The sequence below is a fragment of the Athene noctua genome, chromosome 18 (genome assembly GCF_965140245.1).
Source record: "Athene noctua chromosome 18, bAthNoc1.hap1.1, whole genome shotgun sequence".
Classification (NCBI taxonomy): Eukaryota; Metazoa; Chordata; class Aves; order Strigiformes; family Strigidae; genus Athene; species Athene noctua.
Genome location: NC_134054.1, coordinates 7,195,531 through 7,218,846, shown reverse-complemented (window position 1 = coordinate 7,218,846; position 23,316 = coordinate 7,195,531). Strand labels below are relative to the sequence as shown.

Below are 23,316 nucleotides of genomic sequence, written 5' to 3'. Positions count from 1 at the left end.
GTCTACTTAAGAACACAGTTGTAAAGCATCAGAAGTGTTGCACATGTATGCATCTTTGCTACAGAATGACTGAAAAAACTGTCAAAAATTACACATTGAGAACTAGGCCAAAGAACCAGACCACAGTATTCCCACAGCTTCCTTGCTGAAGGGCTAAGCTTGGTAACACTTGTCTTCAACTAGCTTTGTAATGTAGGTGAAACTCATCCAGTCAGCACTGCAAAACCAGACCAAGGCACTGCAGCTGATGCTGCACAGGATAAAGGAGATGCACTGACTGGTACAACACAAAGTTCACATTGCTTTCAGGCTCATTTCAATTGGCAGTTCGGCAATTCTTTTGGCTTACTTAGCACAACCATGTATCTTGGCCAATTTCCTCCATGTAAGTTACAATATTGCAAAGTGAGACTTCAGCAGTATTTCCAAGCAAAGCTGATTATGAACACAAACACTTGAGATACAGACACACAGCAGGACTCTGATCCAGGCCCTTTCATAAACAGCAAATTCCTTCCCAGCCCCCCTAAAGAGAGAAAGGTAGCGCTGCCACTGAACTGCACTGTTGTGCCTGCACAGGAAGGCTCCCTGCCCAGAGTTTCCTGCAGCTCTTCTCTGAGTATCATGCCTATGTCTACTTACATCTTTGCTTAATTGATGTGGCAATTCAGATTAACCCTTCAGAATCCAGGTGACTCTGGTGACTGAGAGGCACCACATTTTCCTTTCAGCTTCAATTGCTAGTAGTTACAAAGCAAACTAAGAATTGCAAAATACAAGCAAGAAGAAACACTGCACCTTAAGACTAGCTGTGGGGCTGGAGGATTTAAGTCTCAGATGCTAGGGCAGGATTTAAAGCCATTTTCAGTTGCTTTCTTTCCAAATCCTCTTGAAAAACTCTCGTGCTGCCTTCCCACAACACAACTTGATACTAGTCTGAGAAAAAGAACACTTTTCACTCTTGGTCAGCTGCCTCTAATTTGGTTTTTGTATGACCTGTATGACTACTCAGAGAGCTCTGCATTATAGCTAAGCAAACATAATGCTATAAAAACTTTTGCATAATTTCCCAGGGTTGCTAATGCACTAGTTAAGACTCCCAGCATTGCTGACACATGGAGCTAACTCCATTCAGCTGTCATCAGCAGTTTAAACATCTTCAGAAAAGGTCAGATTAACTACGCTTAAAAAACACTACCAAATTCACCCACTTGCAGGCTCAGGTTCATTCCCTTTTCATTTCAGAAAGTAAAAAACTGACAGCTCTATCCCTCTAAAACAAAATACCATAAATGATTACAGAACAAACTGGTCATCATCATCACAAGAGACTTCACTGCTGTGTAACTCAAATGCCTGCAAACCTGTTATGAGATGTATGATGATTCAAATCAACGAGGGAGAAATTGCAGTGTACATTTGTGATCATGAGTGGACTAGCATGATTGGGGTAAATGAGACATGTTACTGCAGAAGACAAGGCTTTAAAGAATTCCAGAATTTTCTTGTGCATCCTTGCTTCACTTCCCACTTGGCTGCACTTAAGCATTATACCTCCTTCTCTTTCTTGGGGCACAGTCCCTCAGAAGCTTCCTTCTGCTATTTCAAAAAAGTCTTCAGAAAAATAATTCTTGATTGGATTTAACTGCAATATCTTCATGTTATAATTACAGCTAACAATCATAAATCAAACAGTTTTTGTGAGCAACTGAAACACTCCTTGTAAAAACCCTGATTATAGGTTTTGCTGTTTCTTCCTGAACCTTTTCTCTCCTACTCAGAGCTTGCTGTTTTCTTGTTCAGATGGTAAAGGATCTCAAAGGTTGGCAGAACCAGAGTTTAGTAGAAGACAGCAGAAATACATGAACTGACACAAAGAAAATACACAGTCACGATACTGTCATATGCTAGATTCTTTTTATCTAAGAGGAAATGTAGTTACTCAAATACCGTTCCCTGGAGCTGTAAATCAATGCAACTATACTTGCATAACAGTACAGACTCTGTGAGGTTGGCCTGTTTCACGAGGAAGGTGTTGGACCAAATGACTGTTAGAGGTCCTCTCTGACCAAAACAACTATGATTCTACGCCCATGACACAACACAGACATTCTTTGAGTTCAGTTCCAAATATCCTTGAATGTTTTTCTGGTGAGCTGTGAATGCCACAGTTTTTACTCTTACCTGCTATGCTAAGTAAACCAGAGAATCATCACAAGAACACTCTCACTCTTTTTCCTGGGGCAGTGGTGGTGACAACTTGCTACTAAAGAGTTTTCTGCTGATTTATGCCTGCTACCCCAAGATCAGTTTGTCTGACCATAAAGCGAAACACCAGAGCAACCATCAAAAAAGCTTCCAAAAATACCCTGCTATATAGCTAGCTGTGAAATGAGTTACAGTAAACACTACAGCCAGAGATACAACTCCACAGTCATCCTTTATTTATCCATACATGTTAGATCTGGTAAAGTATGCTTTGCAAAACATTCCACAGAAAACCATCTGGTTGAGAGGATGTGCAAAAGTAAAATCAAGGGAGCCTATCACCAAAGCTCTACTTACGGATGTGGTTTCATTTCTATGTAGTTCTTGGGAATGAAGCCGTCTTTTCCATTGAGTTCTGCCTTGTACCAATTCTGATCGCATTCTTCATTCAAAACCTAAAGGTAGCAAACAAAAAATAAGCTCACCGCATTTCAAGATACAGCAAAACTGATGAAGGTACTAGCATATTCTTCCCATTCTCATTCCAAAGACTGCTCTTTGTAAGATGAGCCTATAAAAAATGATGCTAGCCATCCTGCTCCACTGCATCTCATGAGCATTCAGAGCTGTGGTGAACAAGTAATTTAAAATAACCTAAACACAAAGCTTTAGTAAAAAAGCCACGGTAAGTCCACAGGTACTTTTAAGACCATAACCAGACTCATATTTGTACCAAAGATTAAGTTGGCTGTGTTAACCAAAAAATTCTGCCCAAAATCTGCAAGCCAAGAAATTCTAATTCTTTATCACTTCTAATGATCATTTTTTCCTGAATTCAGCTCACAAACCTGATGCTTTCAGCATAAATGTGATTTCATCCAGCTGTTCTGCATTTGCACTGGTTCCACACTGGATATGCTAGAGATTCTAGGCAACATCTATATTACAGAGAATTTTACAAGAAAGACTCCCCCATGACAACATTAACACAGGCCCAGCTGCAGATACAACTGGCAACTTCAGCTGGTTTTGCTGATGCAAGTTAAAACCAGGTTAAGTCAGATGGCAGAAACAGTAACTTGCCTGTTAGACATTTTTTATGTTAATAAAGCAAGTTAAGCACATAAAAAAAGCAAATGTAGATGAAGCTGTTAGGTTTTGGGGGTTTTTTTTAGGGATATTTTTATGACTTTATTTCTAAAGTGTATGAAAGATCAGGAGTCACAAGAGAAGAGACACACGAAGAGGTAGCTTTAAAAAGCACAAATTGATACTTCAAAGCATACTTGTTATAAAAACTTTGGTGCTTTATTTTTCATTGAATTTCTGTCAACCAGTACAGTGCAACAGGCAAGCCTGGTACCCTGACTGAAAGCAGTCTCTGGAATAAAGTAGTATTATGTTTGGTAAATAAAGCCATGCTATAGTTTGAAACTACCCTTCCTCAAAAAGATTTGGCATAACACTGCACAGAACCTGCTCCCCACCCTTTACGATTAAGCACCACAACACTGTTCCCTGAGCACTTTCATTCCTTCTCAGCTTTCTGAGGTTCTTTTACAACTTTGTGACAAGGGTCAACAAAAGGCTGGGTCTGAGTTTAAAAAAAGACACACATTTAAGCTTCAAGTCATAAAAGTATCACATGATTAGCATTGCCTGAATGTGGGAAGACGAGGCAACACCAAGAGAAAGCCAACAGGAATGCAGATCCAAAGATCGATACTACAGACACACGCAGTTATGGTGAAGATATCCACCAAAACCCAAAAATCTTCATAAGCAATTACTGCCATTTCTGACTTCATTTTTTCTTCTCTATCTCACTATATGTCTTTTTTGAAAAGGTGATAAGAGGAAATAAAAAAAGGAAAAGCAGTAATTTGCAAGTACAGGCCTTAAAATTCTTATAGCTGACAGGAATGCTTCAGAAAATTGAAACTCTAATGATCAGTGTTGCAGTCTTTCAAAAATACACGACAAATCAACACCCTAATCTACCTCATTGCTGACTACTACATATAAAAGAGAAAAACCTCAACACCTACTAAAGTGAAATCCGGTAAAGGAAAAAGACAACAGAATCTGAATCTCCCCAGTGAATTACAGTGGGTAATAGTTACCTGGCTGCTCCTTAAGTCCCAACCGAAGAGGCTGATGGTAGGATGTGCATCCCCCGGGTGCCAGCCCTTCCACTGCAGAACTAGCACAGTAGCAGGGCCACATCTACAGAACTTCAGGTGAGCAAAGACATGCACCTTTATAGCCCATTTCAGGATATTTTCAGTTGAAGATACTTTAGTACTTAAAAGATCCCAGGTACTTTTATATGGATAAAAATATTCAAGCTATCTTTTGTGCAGTTACTACTGTGGGCTTCCATTTATTTATTTACAAGCATTGTTTTAGCATGCATTACAGTTCAGTCATTCAGCAAGGATAATCTGACCACAGGTCATGAGCAGTTCAAGTGTGGCTCTGTTAAAGGCTCTGAGGTAAAAGCTTGCACATGGAGAGCTGACGCACATCAGCTGATGTCTGCTGAATTGCCTTTAAGCAAGAAATGATGCACATCTCTCACAACCGCTGTACTGACTGACTGCAAGACAGCGTTCTGTGCAGAACTGATTCAACTCCAGAATATGAAATACAGGTAGATGACACCAGCAGGCAGCTCTGGTATGTGAAAACGTGAATTGTGTAGCGACTAGGGAGACAGAGAGCACACACTGCAGCCCAATCTACAACTTGGTCACATGCAAAGATTTTGACACATAGATTGAATGACCAGGAAGTTTGGTTGTTATATACTTCAGCTGCCATCACTACAGTCATTTACAACAGAACACAAACATGACACATTTTGATGTGATTTCTTATAAGCCAAATTTTATGCAATAGTGTGCATTCCTTTATCAAAGATAGCACAGATCAAACCTTTGATAAGATTGTGTACTACAAACTCATTTCAATACCATCAGAGAGCAGTTAAGGGATATGGCAGTCTGTTCTTTTTCCAAAAGTAAAAAAACCTGGGTAAATTGTAGCTTCATATGAAGGATATTACCACATATTTGTGCTTTTGGCAGTAGGTATTAAAAATTATCAGAAATTCTAATGCCCAAATGTAAATTATTTTAATGAGTTTTATCTTGCTCTGAAGATATGCTAATAGATTTGGAGGAACCAAATCACATAGGGCTTGGGGTACTCATTAATGCTTGGCCTGGAGCCAAATGCCAGTGAGGGAGCATTGCTGAGGCATGCATTAAGCTTTGTGACGGGGAAAAAATAGCTGGATAGAAGGCATAGTAAGGTGAACTGCCTACACATATGCATGTACGACCTGTTCAGGGTACTTCTGCTGTAATAACGAATCCTCCACAGCTCCCCCCCTTCAGCGGCTTTGTTTTCTCCAAGGACTTTTTCCTGCTTCACACCCACACTCCCATATCTTCATAGCCAGTTGCCCTTTCTAGGATCATTTTAACTATCTGTCACAGCTCCATTCACGCCCTGGAAGACAGCCAAGATACTCATGCCCTATATTATATACCAGAGAGCTTATACACACAGAGTCACCCTGTAAACATTCCCGTTTTCCCCTTTCAGGGTCTTTCAGTGTGCACTCTTCCAGAGGCAACAGAACATACTGTTTTCTTTACAAAGCTCTATGTTCACGTATCATTGCAAGAGGAGTGATTTCTACACCACAGATATCTGAAAAATAATTTCTTCTGACAATGTCTCAGACACCGCTGGAGCTGCTCCCAATGCTTAGTCAAGCAAAAAATGACTTGTACTGAATCAGTACCTGATATTCAGGACAACTTTGCAGTTGAGTACACAAGGCTGGAATTCTGGTGGCTGCTATGAAGTTATGTAGTTATTATTATGACAACTGCAGAACAGTCATGTACATTTCAACTTACAAAAAAATTTCACTAACATATATTAGTGAAATACAACTAAAAAGTAAGTTGGGAACACAGGTAAAAACTCTCTGCGTTGGCGTGTATCTGGCTTAGACACACCTGACATTGTCCTCTCCTTTAAAATTACAAATCCACTGAAATGAAAGAACTGACTTTAATTAAACCATTTTGCTGCAAAACATTTTAAGAAAAGCATCCAATAAATCCATCTATCCCATACTTACAACTGGCCTCCAAGTGATTTCCAAATAATAATTAAGATTGAAATTTATCATCAGGATACTTAAAAAAACGTGCTATGCCTCTAAGAAAAATAAAGACACTTAACTGAGCTGTGGTAAGATTTTCTCAAGACTTATTAAAGCTATGAAATTTAGTTTAAGTACTTCAGGTATCACTGAATTTTGCTTTGAAAATTTCTCCAAGTACAAATAAATACAGATAAATTAAGCAACAAAACTTAAAAGATACACCACTCCAAACTGAGACAGCCTTCACAAAGTCTGAAAAAAAAATCTAAAAGGTACAAACACTTATTTAGCCCAACATCTGTTAAAAACTGCTGCTCTTTGTATAGGTCAAAACATAAAGCATTCCTCTGCAGACAATCCTCTTGTCTGCTGTAAATCTAATCAAGTCTATGCCAGAGTGACTCTTCCTTTCACACTGGGGCATCTGTGCCTGAAAGGAGGAAGAAGGAAGGGTATTTTTAGCCACTATATTTGAACACATACTGCCATGTGATGTCCTCAGTCTGTAGTCAGCCCTGTTTTACAGTAATAGTGGCTCAACTGCTGCCCGTCAGTTTCCTAGTTTGATAATAGATCTCTTATCAACAAAAGCCCATCTGTTCCCATGGAAATGGAGAAGAGGCACTGCTGAAGAGCCGCACAACAAGGCAGCTCCCAAGTTTGAGCTGGAACAGCTCACACACACAGCAGGCATCCCCAGCCATTTTCAATTCCATACCTAGTGAATATTTCTAAGTACAGCTTTTCCACCCTTGTGAGTTGTTGCACACCAGTCTTTATCCTCACAAAGCTGAACAACTTTCAGGAACACGCAGGCACTAAATTGGAACATAACAAGCAGATCTGGCATCTCAGCTCTCAAGCTGACTCCCATATGCAAACATGGAGCTAAACATAAGGCCTCCAATGTATGTGCATGTGAATTTTGCCAAATTCATCAGAATGCTTGGGTTTTGGAGAGACAAAACCCAAAAAAACTTATTTAGAGGGGGCTCTCAGTTTTGACTAAACCTCCTCTTTTCCCTGAACTGTATGTAAGGTTTCAGGATTTTTGCTGTGCTGACTGAAACAGAAGGTAACACAACTGCTCAAGTATAACCTGTTAGTTACAAGTGTGGTTTTTCTCCTTGACAAAGCTGCATGGACACTGCCACAAAGAAAACAATGCAGTATATTAGAAACACTTCCAAAGTCTCAGGAATCCAAGGAAAGTGCTCATAACACTCAAACTTGGGCAGGAACTCAAATTTTTAAAGTAAACAAATGATTCAAGGCAGCAATGCTGCAAGAGAATTTTTAAGCCTGGAAGCTACTCATCCCAGGGTGAAATGGTGGTCGGAAGGACAGTTTTCACCCTCTGCAGAGATGCTTTAACACAGCTTTTCATTTCAGAGAAAAACGGCTCCTTTTCTGCTCCAAGAAGAGAGGTATGAACTAGCTACAAAACCAGCAAGCACCCACTGCTTCAAGGAAAGCTACATCTGGATTCAGCAGAGCAAGTTCAACTCAGTCCATTATATAGCATCCTCCTTCCCCACAAGCTCACTGCAAACGGCACTACAGGATATTCAAATTAAATCTCTTCAGGGTTTCGTAGAAGACAACGCAAGACACTGCCCGATAACCTGCAGCTCCCTGACTCATCCTCATATAGCATGAAACCAATCCTCTGAACAAATGAATCCTCCTCGCTCTGGCTGCCTAACACCATCAAGAAGGCGGCTGCACGGAGGAAATGGCATCTTGAGGAAACCTACGGTAATCTGCACCTCAAAATGGCACTGTAATTCAGGTCAAGCCAAATCACAATTTTTCTTTTCTTGGTTTACTCATCACGACACATAGTTAATTTTAACTTCAACCATTCAATACAAACAGATACATTAGACAATTAAGGTGACTAGCTCAAGAACACACGCTGCTAAAATATTTTAGACTTTTCCTTAAATTCAATTTGTCAAAATCACACATAGGAAAATCCAAAATATCCACATTTTTCAGCCCAAAACCTAAAGTACCATGTTCAGACATGCTTTAAAATTGTAAGTACTTGCTCTCTAGACGGGATACAAAAAGCTGTGAAAATGCCTAACAACTGCTGAGCAAGTATTACTGGAAACAGCCAGAGGAAGACTGTTTCTTAAACTGCACTCAACTACCAAGTATAATAATATAAGACCTAAATAATGCATATAGGTTGCAATATAAAGCTATAATTTGCTATGGATACAGGTTTTCATTCTCACCCTTGCCCCAATTCTCATTATCACTATAGAAACACTTCTTCCACCCTTATCTTTTCAAAGGCACAAAAAGAGCACAAAATACAAACTCAAAAAATTTTTCAAAAAGTCTTCCCACTGCAACAAATACGAAGTACAAGGGCCCTTCTTCCCCACGCCAAGTGGTGCTTTTGTCAGAAGCCTTATCTGAAGTGACGACTGTTACTTCAACACAGCACACATGCTGACTTCTCACACTGACAACATTTTCAGCAGGCCAAGCATCTCAAAGCAGGAATCAATGGTAGCAAATTTTGAAGCTGTGCAAATCAAAAAGCTAGTGTCTGGGTTACATACTTCTGTCTTTAGACATATTTTCTTCTTAAAGAAACTAAGTTATTTCCCATTCATCTTGAAGGAACCTGGCAATCTACTCCAAAGTAAAATACAAGACAAAGCTAAAAGACTACAAACCAAAAATGACAATGAAAGTCACAGTACACATCGATTCTATTACGTAAGCTTCTCTTTCCGAACTGTAATATTGTCTTGCCAGTCTATTGCACAAATCTACTCATTACTAGAGGTTCGTTCCACGTAAACATCTGTAGGTAAATCCAGTATTCGCCTAACTCTCAGAAAGGGCTGATGGGGAGGAGTAGCTGGGTAAGATTACAGGAAAGGATATTGCTTTCAACCACGTGAGATAAAGGCAAGTTGCAATTACAATTCCGTTCAATATTTCACCATGCAAAACTCCAGACAGAGACACAGAGATATAGTGGTCAAGAAATGCATAGTAGCACTGGTTGTTGTAACAAAGAAGGTCATAACAAAGCACAGTCCAAAGACAGGAATGTAGCTAGGAATTAGCATTCAAGCTTTCACTTCAAAGCCACTTCGATTATTTTGTGCAACACAAGAATACTTGAGGCAACCAAGTTAGCTGAGACACAATCAAGTCTAGCCACAGGGACAGAACTCAGCACAGTCTAACTTACCCTGTGTCTCTCACGCCTTCCAAGTCTTGTACTACTACTACTCCTCTGGCAAAAGTCTTCAGTTATTATGACTTATTTAAGATAATAGCAGAAAGAGAGAGAAGTAAAAAAAATGAGAACAATCTACACAACTCTCCTTCCCTGTGGCTCACCTTTTTTAGGTTTACGTGGCACAAAAATGGTAGAAAAAACCCAGTATTTCAAAGGATATTGTAGTGACCTCCAAAATGTCTAATGGAGATCCTGGAGAGAGTCAATCAGGCTCAAGGAACTCTGCCACAGATCTCCAATTAAGTTTCCTTCTGTGTAGGAAGTTTCCACGAGCACAAACATAGAGGTAAAATGATAACAAATGCAACAGCTCTGCCTACATTGCTTGTGAAGGATAGTGAGATGTCAGCCTCAGTGATTACAGAATTCTCTCCAGGTCAGCCCTCCCACTACTACCACTTCTATAAAGGTTAAGATATAGATACCACAAAATGCATATTTTCAAGCAGGTTAATGCAAAATCTCCACTATAGAAAGAACAGTAGTCTGCAGTAAAAATCACTATTGGTGATTTTACAACCCAAGCAAAAATAGCTTTACAGAGCTAGAAGTAGCTACAGCTACTGTTCTAATTAGGCTTCCCTCATCTAAAAGACCCCTGAGTGTTTCAGTAACAGCAGGGGCTCTCAGAAGTGAGATTCAGTTTATGTTCAGCAACTTTTATGGTGCTTAAGTGAACACTAATTCTGACGAACTTCATAACGTAAGGATGACTGTTCAACATTTGGATGTTGCAGTCAGTGAACGCACTGTCTCATTTCAGTGCTTGATCAAAATGGAGTGCAAAACAGGGAAAAAGACTTATCACAGGCTAAGCTCCACAGCTTGACTTGCACATGTAGAGAGCAGAATGCTAACGGGATTCACAAGAACAGTTTCTTAAAAAGAGGAAGGGGAGTGTTGTTTTTCCCTAACAGACCAAGGGTTAGTTTACAGTGACTAAAGACCAGGACCAGCCGCCTTTTATAACTAGCTGTAGTGCTCAGGATGTTATCACGGAAACAGAAGACAAAACATCCTTCCTTAATCTCAAACCCAATTCACATCGAATTTGGAAGCACTGAAGAGCACAGCATTTTGTCAGTTTTCTGTTGTGCAGTGTGAATTAGTTTACTCAGGTATCAGTTACGATGGTCATTTGCTCGCAAATGAGTGTCTTTCCTCATTGAGTTTTTATTTAAAGACAGATTAGTACTGTTTAATTTAAGTTTAAGCAAGGTCCCAAAAGAAGAACCACCAGTGAAGCACACAAACTGAAGAACAGGTTAAACTCTCTAGCCTAGAGAGCTGTGCGGCACCCCACCCCCCCCACCCCCCCCCCTTTTTTACTGAGGAAATAAAACAGCCTTGAATTCTAAGTAAAAACCTGATCTATTTGGAAAAGGTTTAAAACCCCAAACCACACCCCAAAATAACCCAAATGCATACATACACATCTGTACATAAAGAACAGAGTATACATTGCCTTAAGCATCTAAATAAACCCTCAATTTTGAGAAGAAAATTTTTGAAAGAACTACTTTTACCTAGTGGCCAGGGTAATAGCCCTGGTTTCTATTCCTGTATCTTCTGCTAACACAACTGCTATGAATTCCAGGCCCTCTTAAAAGAGCGGCTGTTTCCAGCTATCCCTTCAAGTTTAGCAACATGGACACCAAACATAAAATGCATCTGTTATCATATGCTCTAGACTATTTATCCAAGTACAACCAACTACAACTTTTTAGGCCTTTAATGAAATCATAAGGCTTTTGTAAGAGCTCTTGGCACAAGCTCTGAGGGATGAAGGTCAAAAGTCACTCTACCAGAAAATAGTAATAAAAAAAGCCATCAAGCATTCCAGTGAGAGTGTTTCAGAGTTGCTTTCAAGCTTAACAGCGAAACACTGCAGAAATACCCGCAGTGGTCTTGTGGCAGTTTGCAAGTATATCAAAATTGTGCATTTCTCACACAACTTCTCACATCACACAAACTCTGTTGTAAACCATTACCTTAATGGTGTGTATCAAACAGAAAAACTAAAAAAGGTAATGAAGAACAAGCAATCATAACATATGCTTGTCATTCCAAGCTGTGGTTGCCCTTTTAGAGCTTTACAATAGAAATGAAGCAACAGTAACATAAAAGTAAAAGTGGAAAATACCCTGGGGAAATACACATGCATGACAGTCCATAAATCAAACTAGATTCATAGCTTGTGAAATCCATTCTTAATCTGCTTTGCATAACAATTTTACCTGAATACCATATAGCTCCTAGTTCTGTGTGTGTCCTATTTTGTCCTAACCTCTCTTACTAAAATGCCCTGCCAGAGAATATATCATCTCTGAGGAAGGAGATACATGTTTCTCAAAGACAGGGACAATTCCTCTGCAATTCCTCGAGGACCAGAAGGCAGAATTCCTTGCTAGCTGTCCCACGCATTGCCTTTAAACACACTACAGCAGTCAACATGACCAAAACATGCAGTAGAGGACAAGGAAAGGCTTGCATTTCATAACAGGATATTGCAACAGTAACGACCAGTCCTTCATCACCTCATGCTTGGTACCCCAAATCTGTACAGAAATAAAATCCCCAAAACTCCTCTATCAAGAATGAAAGATAAGAAATGCCAAAATTAAGACACTGGTGCTTTCTATTCCAAATAGGATGTGTACCATTATCTCTGCGATACTTCACTGCCCAAAAACCCACCAACTTACATTCCTGCTTACCGCTTTTCCTAGCACACAAACTCAAGCAATTTACCTATCACTTTTAACCAGATAGTAACAGTTGTTTGTGGAGTGACAGAGCAACTGCTCCATGTAAGAGGTTCTCTATTCCAACCATTCTAATGCTTGTACACAATCAGAGTTGCTATGGTGCCCATAAGTGATAGCAGGTTCAAGTCTAAAAGGATGTGTTAAGGAAGACAAACTGCTTATGAACAGCTGTCAAAGACAGTGATTACAGTCACTGAAGCTGAATATTGCTCAGTTCAGTTGGCATCCTGCAAAAATACCTGGGCAGGACAAAAGATGAATACTAGTGGATCAACCTGATCAATCTTTCATCAGAAATTTAGGGTATGTGACTAGAGGGCAGTTTTATAGCAGTCTTGGGGATTTCAAACTGCAGTGCTCTGCAGCTAAGGCCTTACATGCACTGGGTGGAAGAGTTCCTTTGCATGTTGTACAGGTACTACAGCCCTGTCTACACATCTCATTATGAGTTTTGCTTGTCTTAAGAGCAGGACACCACCTCAATTTCAACCAGTTTTCCACTGTAATGTTTGGGGTATTTTCAGAGGAACTGATACCTAGCTAGTTATTCCCCGTCCTGCATTGGTGCAGTTGATTATTTCTGCCTACATGTATGACAGTACATTAACTGTTGTCGAACGATTCCTGTTTTTATGTAACATTTCTTCAAACCATCAAGATAATTTTAAATTGTATCTTCAGCATGCATAAGACTAACTCAACTAATAATCACAAATATGATAAGCATGCACTATTTCATCACCCAGATCATTAATGCAATATTAACATACCCAAGATTATACCGTGGAAAGACACTTCAGAGTCTTCAAATGCAACAGTGAACCACCACTACCTAAGCTTGATTGTGGCTTTCTAAATATCTTCACAGTCCCTCCTACACTAGGTTTCACCTAAATGAGGTCTCTGGTTGCTTATAAAACAGGCTCTCAATGTAAGTGGACTACTAGGCTTGACACTCAGGATGCACTGGCAATTTTAACAACATATCTAAATACATTATGAAAACTGCAGTCTTGGTGTACTTTGAAACCTGAAAGTGTTGAAGAAAAAATGCACATGGCTTGCACTGACAACAAGACTATTTGCTGAGAAACATGACAGATACCAATGTTAACTGCCTGCTGCAAAGCAAGCCAGAAGGAAGTAATGTAAAGGTTGCCTGAAACCACTACCAAAACACTTCAGTGCGAAATACAATTAGAAACACTATTTCCTACATTTTGAAGCACAGTAAGACACAACCCATAAAGGCCTTAAAGAAAAATTTCAAAATTGTTGAAAACAGACTGATTTTTTTGCTTTTAAAGGAAGTAAATTAACTTGATCTGCAGCTGGTCCATTTTTTCCAGTGAAAAAGCTATCAACCACATGAGCAAAAGGTCCAACATGCTTCCAGAGATCAAGACGCACATTCCTGCTATTAGCAACATTATGGGGAGGAAGAAAAAGCTTTCAAGTGCAACTGGCATATATTTACAAGATAGCTAATCTTCAAATTCTTTTTTTCTTTAAATGCACAGTTTTGTTTTATTACAGTATTTATTATGCATTCATTTTACAGTGTGGATGAGTTAACAGAGCAATAAAAACCTTAACTTTGCTTCGTCTCATTTTAAAATTTAAAGGCCTTAGGATTCTACTAGCATAGATAGTTGCATTTAATATTGATTGCTTAATATTTTATAGCATTGTAAATTTTAGAGAATGTGAAACAGTCTTACTCAGCTCTTTGCCAGAAAGATATCAGGAATAATATTTGACAACCAATTATCCATAGAACAAAGTTTCCTAGGTTAATTACACCTCATATGCCATATTAAAACCATATATATTTGAAAAGCTACATAACACTTTTGTACATTTCAATTCTCTTATTGATGGTCCTCAAAACCCACAGTTGTTAAGCCTTGAAAGGTGGAACACTTACTCAACTAAACACGGCAATATAACCAAAATCCAGATCACTTAAGCTTGCAGCCAGGAATGAGGATGTTTGCTGGCATCTATCAAAACTGTCAGGAATAAAATTGTTAATACTGATACTGTACAAATCTTGACCTCAGAATTAACAATCTTACTAGTTAATTCATATTTCTGAGCATGAATTCCTACCCAGCTACAAACTCAGAGGCTACACTATCAGTTGAGGCTAGACGTTTGGCAGCAGTACTGTTTGAGTTGGTTTATGCAGTCGCTGCCGTGTGGCTGCACCCTCCCACACGCACTCCCCACAGTGCTAACAGGCACTTGGGTAGTTCAACAGATTGGGGAACTGATCTGACTGAAATAGTTGAGGTGTATTTTTCACCTGTCTCAGTTGACTGGTTGGCTACACAGATACTTATACCTCCAAGTGTGGGGTCCAACTCTGGAACTGAAGCAAGCGCCTGAGGAGACGGGAAGGAAAGGAATAGGGCAGGACTGCTTGTGCAGGCACTGCCATGAAGGGAACACCCTTCATTCCAGTTTTGAAAGACACAAAAAAGGCCCGCTCCACAATTCCCCCAACAAGCTTACATATGCAAGGATTAATAGTTCCACTTGCTTGAAGTTTTATATAGGCAGAGTTAGAGCAGACTATGGGAAGATGTGGACAAGAGTTCACAAAGGAGCATGTGGGTAGTCCTGCAAAGGGGCAGGAAAAACTCAAGACAACCTACTGGGAGTGGGAGGAAGGGAAATGGGGAAGCAGGGAGTGAGGGACTCAGCTGAGGCTTACAGAGGGGTATTTGTGTCTTCTGATGACAGGCTTATTTGGTCAAGTGTTAAGACAGCTCTTTTTCAAGCTGTATACAAATAGAAGCTGGGACCTTTAATGGATAAGATGGAAAGAAAAATTACCTTCAGGTCAGCCAGCCAGGTTAAGATAAGCCTCATACTGATCCTGGCAAGAGACATCTGAAGGTTTCTGCAGCACAGACAGAAAAACCACAGACTTAACGCATGAAACAGCTATCAGGTTCAGGCACACTTACAAGAAATACTGGTGGGCCAATCAAATCTCTTTTTCTGCTCCATACTTTTGACAATAACAGCTGTTGGTCCTTCTGAAAACTTTAATTCTTTACAGATTACATCACTGACATGCATAGCAAAAGTCATCCCTTCCATCCAACTACACATTGCAAAACTGCACACATGAGAAAGAGCAGGGCTTTATGGCTAGATATTTAAAAATTACATGTTAATACCGGTGCACAAAACTCAAACCCTTGACAGAGGATGTCAAATGGTTAATATCTTTTTAACAGCAATTGAACCATCAATATTTACTAATTTCTTGCACACCTAAGGCATGCATGTACTTTTCTGCCACTCCCTAGAGCATACTCTGCAATTTGCATTTGAAAGTACAGAAGGAAAAGCCCATGTTCCACTACCTTGAGACAGCTGCCCCAAATGTCATCACTATTCAGTTCTGACCCCAGCTGCAAAGGCTGATCACTTTGGCCAATGAAGCTGAAGTCTGTTACTTCCGGTAGCACCAAAAAAGGCTTACAGCCTGAGTGATCTAAGAATATTATCACCATCTATTCAAACTGCATTTTCCCCAACTTCAAAATGCACCTATAACCCTCCACCCATACATTTCATTTGAAACCTCATTTTGAAATGAAAAATTAAAATTACTTTTAAAAAGTCTGCATCGGATTTTATGAGCAATCACTGCAAAACAACATCAGTGCTCTGGACAGGATCTGAGAATTGCTCCACAAACAACTGCCAGTCCAAGCAAAGAAGCCGCATTTTCTGTTGGTGTCAGGATGGGCAACAGTGGTTGGATCTGCACCTTTGGAAAAGTATAATTTAGCTTTGGCCATAAAATTTACCAGGCATACTGACAGAGAACAAAATGATATAAATGTTTGTGGGATGGAAGACAGATCTTTATTAAGCAGAGTTCATACACCGGCAAAATGGAAAAGATTAACTAATGATAATTAGACAAGAAAATAGAACTTAATATATTGCAGAAAGCCCCTCCATTTTCCTATTATGTTATGAAAAATCCTCCAATCTCAAGGCTATGTGAATCTTTCAGATGCAAGGCTTACCACAGTTGCCTTAAATGAACAGATAACACAAATTAAAGACATGCCTCATCAATGCAGAGTTCCACAACTATCTGCTAGAATTTTATATGGGAGTCTTACAGTTCTTGTTTATAGAGACAACCCTTTACCCAGACTGACTGCAATCTATCTCCTGCTTTGTCAAGAATGAAGTTCAGGGGAGGAAAAAAAAAAGTTTTACACTTGCTACAGTAAGGGTTCACTGTGCTCATCTGAATTATCCTTCTCTTACAACAGAGAAGATATGACTCATCAAGTGTCAAAGACACTGAATCCTCAACATCTTTATTTTTCCTTCCACCCTTTACAGCTCCTCACAGACGTTATTACTGGAGGAGTGTCACAGCCAACAGCCCTTACATCACCATCTATTCCCCCTTCCTCCTCCACTACCCCAAATGGAACCGGCATGCTATCACTAAGCCAGCTCATGCAATTCTTTATTCTTTGCAATTTCCTACCTCTCATTTGAAAAACAAATACTTCACTGTTATCTAAAAATATATTAAAACTTTGCCAGCAACTCAGCACTCAAAGCAAAACAACCATCACCACCCAGTGTGAATGCACAATAGAAGCAGCATTTTTGGTAAGGCAAATTTTTAAGGAGTTCTTGAGAACAGCAAGAAAAATAATTCAAGTTACAAAAAGAAAGGGCTGCTCTATAATTGCCACGAAAATGCTGCTCTGCCATCATGAGACTCAGCCAAACGTATAACCTGAGGGCAGGAATGAAGACTGCAGTTTGACAGTAGCAAAAGCATTCTGCAGCAATGCCAGCTTAGGGTATGCTGATCCAACTCCCATGCCAAAGCTGGTCTCCCCACAGTGCAGCCAGCACAACTACTTTAAACCAAATCAAAGACAACCTTTTCTAAAAAAACAAAAACCAAAACAAAATCCAAAAAACAACGAACCCCTCTCCAGTGCTGGCTGCCTTCCTGGCCAGTTCACAGCGCAACTCTAGAAATGTCTGCACTACCACAAGTAAGAGTGACACACAAAACAGCATATCCTGTTTGAAAAGCAGGAACATGTCCCCAAGGCAGTGATTCCACAAGAGAAGTTTGTGACAGAGCTAAATTAAGCTTTTCCAAATACCTTCTTCCCTCCAGCCATTCATTCTCACCTCTGCACTCTTCATCCCTACCTTGTGATGGCCCAAATCTTTGAGAAGTTAGTCAAGACTGAACATCGTGAAGAAAAAAAAAAAAAAAACGAAGTAATTTGCAAGGGCTCCATTTTTCCCAACTTGCTGAGACCCAGTGGAGCTCTGTCACTTACATGAATTTTATATCAACAGAGCACAGGAATTAGCAACTAGAGGAAAAGCTCAAGTGGTCCCTGTACTACAAAACAATGAAGCCTAATTAAGAGTCATATACTCAATGTACTCTAGGCAGTTAGGGCAGCAACTGAAATGATGATCCTGCATTGCATGCTCTTCTCCAAGCATAACCAGATGCAACAATATGTACCATTCTACAAAAGGTCCAATTTAGATGGCCTATAAAAATGACAACAAACAGAGGGAACTTGCGTTCTTCTATCCCATCTTTGTTTGATGTACTAACACATCTTTTCCCATTCCTTTCCAATCTTCTTTCCTGTCCTCCAAACACAACTTCAGGATAGGAACTGGCAAATATGCTTGATGTTGCAAGATGTAGAACAGTCAGAGCCATATTCAAATGCTTTAAAAAGAGTTCCTTGTAGTAGCTAATGTAGAAGTCCCTCAGTGTAGTACAATAGAATCTCAAATATCCTATGAATCTGTTAGAACAGGAGTTACAATAAAATACAAATCTTAGAGAATCATACTTGCTTTTTAACTCCCACAATCAGCAGCTGTCATTTTGCTTGCTTTCCATTTACAGGCCTGAAGAAGCAATAACATTTCATAATTGGTGCCTGAAACTCTGCAGAAAGGACATAGCTTCCTCCACAAATTTAAGACAAAGAACTTTTGTAATCTTCAAAATCCATCTGACATTTCCATTAATGTTCTCAGTAAAACTTACTAGCCCAGTGCAGAAGAGTCCCCTTTCTCCATCACAGACTAGAAAATTAACCCTTTGCAATCAACCAAAGTTGACTTCCCAGCAGCAATAGCAGAGTTGCACTGTAGATACTGAAAAGCTAGGGAATTTGGTGCTCCAATTCAGTTGTCTCTTCACTTAAAATACACAGCTACATATCTTACAGCATCTTGCATTAACTTCTGTGTACTTGTGATGAGATCAGGAGACAATAAGTTTTATATTTTTGTGTCAAAACTTTTGTGTCTGGAAAATCCCATTTCTTTTCAGGAAAGCTAGAAAAAAAAATTATGACTTATCATGAACTAAGGATCTCCAGGAGGTGCTCTTATGTTAGATTCCCCGAAGTATTAAACTGGAAATGGAATTCTTAATAACCATTACTTATTTGTTGTGATATATATAAGGGTGAATTTCATCCTCTAACTCAAATGAGTTGATTTACTCATTGTTTTAGATATTTTCTTTAGACAAAAAAAACCAAACCAACAACAAAGTATATTACTCTAGGAAAGTCTTTGAGAGATTGATTGTTTCAGGATGATAAACATTTAATCTCAAATTTGCAGAACACGCCTCAACTACCTTTTCAATAAATTTTGGTAACTGTTGAAGAAAGGGTTAAAACCAGGCCATTTTCAAATTTAGAGACTAAGTGTAATGAGATCAGAATAATAAGATTACCATAATCTGCCTCACACACATAGCTAGGATCAACCCTAATCTCTTCATTTTGAGACAGATGGAAAAAGCATGAAATCAGAGATAACAGGAGGCCAATTTCCTCGAATAGGCAGCTTTTCAAGGTTCACCATAGCTGTAAGTCAATATTTTGCTAGATTTGTACCTATTTAACCAAGTCTAATATAACATACTGGAAGGGAGAATCAGACATCCCCAAATCCATACTACATAAACAATAAGAAAAAGTAATACATCACTGTCATTTTAATATGTTGCAGAATACTAAAGACCAAGAGACTCATTTACTGAGACTCTAGCCAATACCATTCCCAGCTGCTTTAACTGGAAACACAATGAGTAAAGAGTCAATCATCTGAAAAACAAAGATCTCAAAACTGCGTATGATTAGAGACTGCTTATTGATTTTAACTATAAGGTGGATAAACACTGTTAAAATAGCAACTTGCATCTGCAACCAGTTTGACACAAAGCAGTCAGAGGAAGGGACAGTTCTAATCTTGGTTTAAAACAGCATATTAAAGAGATGCAGCATGGAATGACCCCTTAACTCTTTTATTCTGCAGGATATGAATATTGGCTGAGGGGGACGGGACGGGGTGGGGGCGATGGGACAGACACACACACAGACAGGGGAAGTATGAAATAGCCTCAGATATACAAGATAGCTGAGAGTGACTGCGGTGGCCACTATCCAGCTACCTCAGTGGAACCTGGCCAAGAATCAGCAATGAGGAAACTCAGAGAAAAGAAAGAAAAGCATGCTGTATTTTAGCACTACATAGGATCAGGAAGATGCCTTGAGATTAAATAAGAGTTAAGGGAAACAGAGGTAAGCAAGAAATCATGCAAGGAATTAAAAACAGACTGGTGGCTACGAGATAAATGGAAAATTAGTTTTCAAGCAGCTAAACGCTCCCAACTTTTTCCAGAAAAAGAGCCCTACCCTGTAGGTCAGCAAAAGCCTCAGGGTCTCTAAATCAAAACCTGCAACATGAAACATTTGAGGTTCAAGGTGAAGTTTAGCAGTTTTGTAAGCTAGTTATGTGAAGACCTGAGAAAGGGGGAAAAAAAAAAAACCACCACACCACCAACCCCCCACCCCCACTACAAGATCCAATCTCTTACCAAGCAGGTTCACCTGTTAGTTCAGACTAATTATTCTTGTAACTCTTACAGCACATTAGCAGTTTGCATGCATCTGCTCTTAGCCAGTAATTTTACAATATGTCTTAATTCAGCCCTCAAAAAGCCTCTTCACACTCTCACAGACCTTACGATTTTGTAAGGTATTATGTAGACAGAGCCACAATTCGTAATTTGGTTGGTATCCACACAAAACTTTCTATTGCCTTATCCCTGTTGGTACATATGCATAACTTGCTGCACCACCTCTTATCTGCGCCTTTAAAATGTTAAATTTAACTCTCCTTTGTGGGGAAGACATGCAGATCTGCAAAAAGCATTTATCATCCATTTCATTTTGGGATGATTCACTGACAAAAGCTAGAAGAGGAGACCAGATCACATCAGTTCTGCAGGGCTGGTCAGACAATCCCACCCACATTAAAAGAACATCAAAACCAAGAACAGTGTAACTTCAGCCTCCAGGTAGGGATGATATTTAGCTCCCTATCAGAATCCTAATCCAACTCCATGTAAACAAAGCCCTGCTTAAAATAAGACCCCTTCATAAATAGACTATAAATTCAGTTATAAATCAGCACTGACAAAAATTAATGAAGCTTATCTTTCCCTGTACAAATCAAGGAAATTTCAGTGCATACAACTAACAACATTTTGGCTCAGTTTTGCACAGTATATATATATATAAAAATCACCATTTAAGGCATGTAAAATACTAATTTAGCACTAAGGAACTGCAACTATATTCATCAGAGAAGACATTTGTCAGCTGCAGAGTGATGGTTTTAATTAACATATTTTTATTAATATAGTTTATTTAAACTGTATTTACTGATTTATGGCTAGCAACATCTCAAATCGGAGAGGAAACACACAGGTACTTTGTCTGGCTGATCTTCAGAGTGAGAATATCTGAGAGAGACAGGAACCCTTCTTGTTTTCCAGTAACTGCAAAGCTGCTCAGACTTCCTCTCTAATGGGACACGCACATGCAAGAGGAAGACACTTGCAGATGGTTTCTGATCAGAACGCTGAGTATCGTCTGACTCATTACTGTCACATTTGCATAATGCAAAGCACACCAAGAGATCTTGCAAACCTTTATGAGAGCATAAGTGTATGTATAAAACTAAGCAAACTGAAGGCAGTTTGCACAATCGGCTCTAGAACGTTATACCCACTTAAAAACATTTCACAGAATGTCTCCAATCTCATAAAACAGAACCAAACAAGAAGAAATGAGATGCAGCTTTACTGTACAACATTACATTAGCACCAGTGATTTTCCCACACACATAACACTGAATAAGGGAGAAAGAGAGGGCAATAAAGAGGCCCTTTAATGGAAAAACATTTTTTGGGGACTTGCTTTTAAAAGCCTGGGATGGCACATTGTCATTTTCTTGCACCCATGTTTCAATGTCAGGCACAGCTCCCAGCAGGTGATCAGCCACACTTTAGAAAACAAACCTAAAAACCACCACACAGAAAACCACCAACCTGGTTGCTTTTTTTTAAAAAAAAAACAACAACCAACCGGGATTATTCTGATGTTGCACTAATAATCTGAAGTTGAAAGACAGTTCAAACAGTCCCTTCCTACAGACTGTTCAATCCACTACTGGACATTGTTATGAGATACAACAGCACTTTCACCCAGCAACTTTGGTCATTTCCACCTGGTCATGTGGAAGATTTTAAACAACAGATGTACTGGGAGACCCTCGTTAGCCAAAGACATCAGGTACACTCCAAATTCAAACTTCTGGGCATGCAGGAAGCAAACTTAAGCTTCAGAAAAACAGTCAACAAGGCAAAAATATTAGATAAAAAAATACCCAGAAAAAAAATGGATTTCAGTGGATTTCGCAGCTAAATAACATTTAATGACAACTCTGCTTCACAGGTTGTTTTGAGAAATGTTTCTAACAATTTTAAAGGCTGGTAAAAACAAATTGCACCAACTGGTTATGCTCAGTTATCTTTCTAAATCTACAAAGTGGTCAAATCAACTTGTTTCAGATATAAACCCTTAATTTCTTCTCCAGGTTTCCTTAGCTCTTAATCATGAGGGATACAACTCGAACTTCAATATTCTTAACATTGTATCCTCAGTCATTTTATTAGGAAGACTGGGACAATACTTATCCACAATCAATCCCAGCTTTTACACAACTGCCAAAAATGCCAGACTTTTCTGCACAAAGTTTCTTCAGTGCTTTCACAGCAACTCATGCCTTTAGCATATGTAAACCTCAACAGGGCAAATGGACCAAATTCTATAAAAACACAGGGTAGGGTTGGTGTACTAATGTCTCATGTTGATCTTTAATTCATGATAACTTTAAGTTTAAGAAGAAATGTATGATTGTTTTCAGTCTGCTATGGAATAATGAACTATTATATCCCAGAAAACTTTTAATGACATTTAAGTTTAGCCTATTTTTAGATCACAACAGGCCTTAGTTAAAAGTGTTGCTTTACTCCAACACTAATCCATTTTTCTTTCCTCTCCAAATGCAGCATTAGATTATGGTTCAATTTCTGAAGAACCTATAGTATACAGAACGAAACACTCACAATTCTGTACTCAAGAAGTCGGAATAACAAAAGTCAGAATTACAACAGCCTTAATTTAACCATAAAAAGACCCAGAATTTCTGGCAAAACAGGAAAGATTAGCCTTTCAAAAAGAAAATAAAAACACACCCCACCAGAGTCTGTGAAAATACACACTCCTCGATAGACTGAAAAAAGAACATGCTTTGATAACTAATGATTGACTGAGGAGTTGGAGAGAAGGATATCTGAGCCATGAACAAGGAATTAGATGTTGAAGAATACAGATCATTCCTGTAAAACAAGGAAAGCTATCAGGCCTACATCTAACCTCAAAAAGAAGCCCATATGAAATGCCAGA

At 39.1% G+C, this 23,316-nt stretch overlaps 1 protein-coding gene across 2 annotated transcripts in view; it reads right to left on the bottom strand.

Annotated features, from left to right (window-relative positions):
* The window catches only part of GRB2 (growth factor receptor bound protein 2), a 52,712-nt gene that overhangs the window by 8,970 nt on the left and 20,426 nt on the right, over positions 1 to 23,316 (bottom strand). For both annotated transcript variants that reach the window (XM_074922106.1, XM_074922107.1), the window contains one exon: positions 2,566 to 2,663. In XM_074922106.1, coding sequence (XP_074778207.1) covers positions 2,566 to 2,663 — 98 coding nt within the window. The remainder of the gene's footprint in view (positions 1 to 2,565; positions 2,664 to 23,316) is intronic.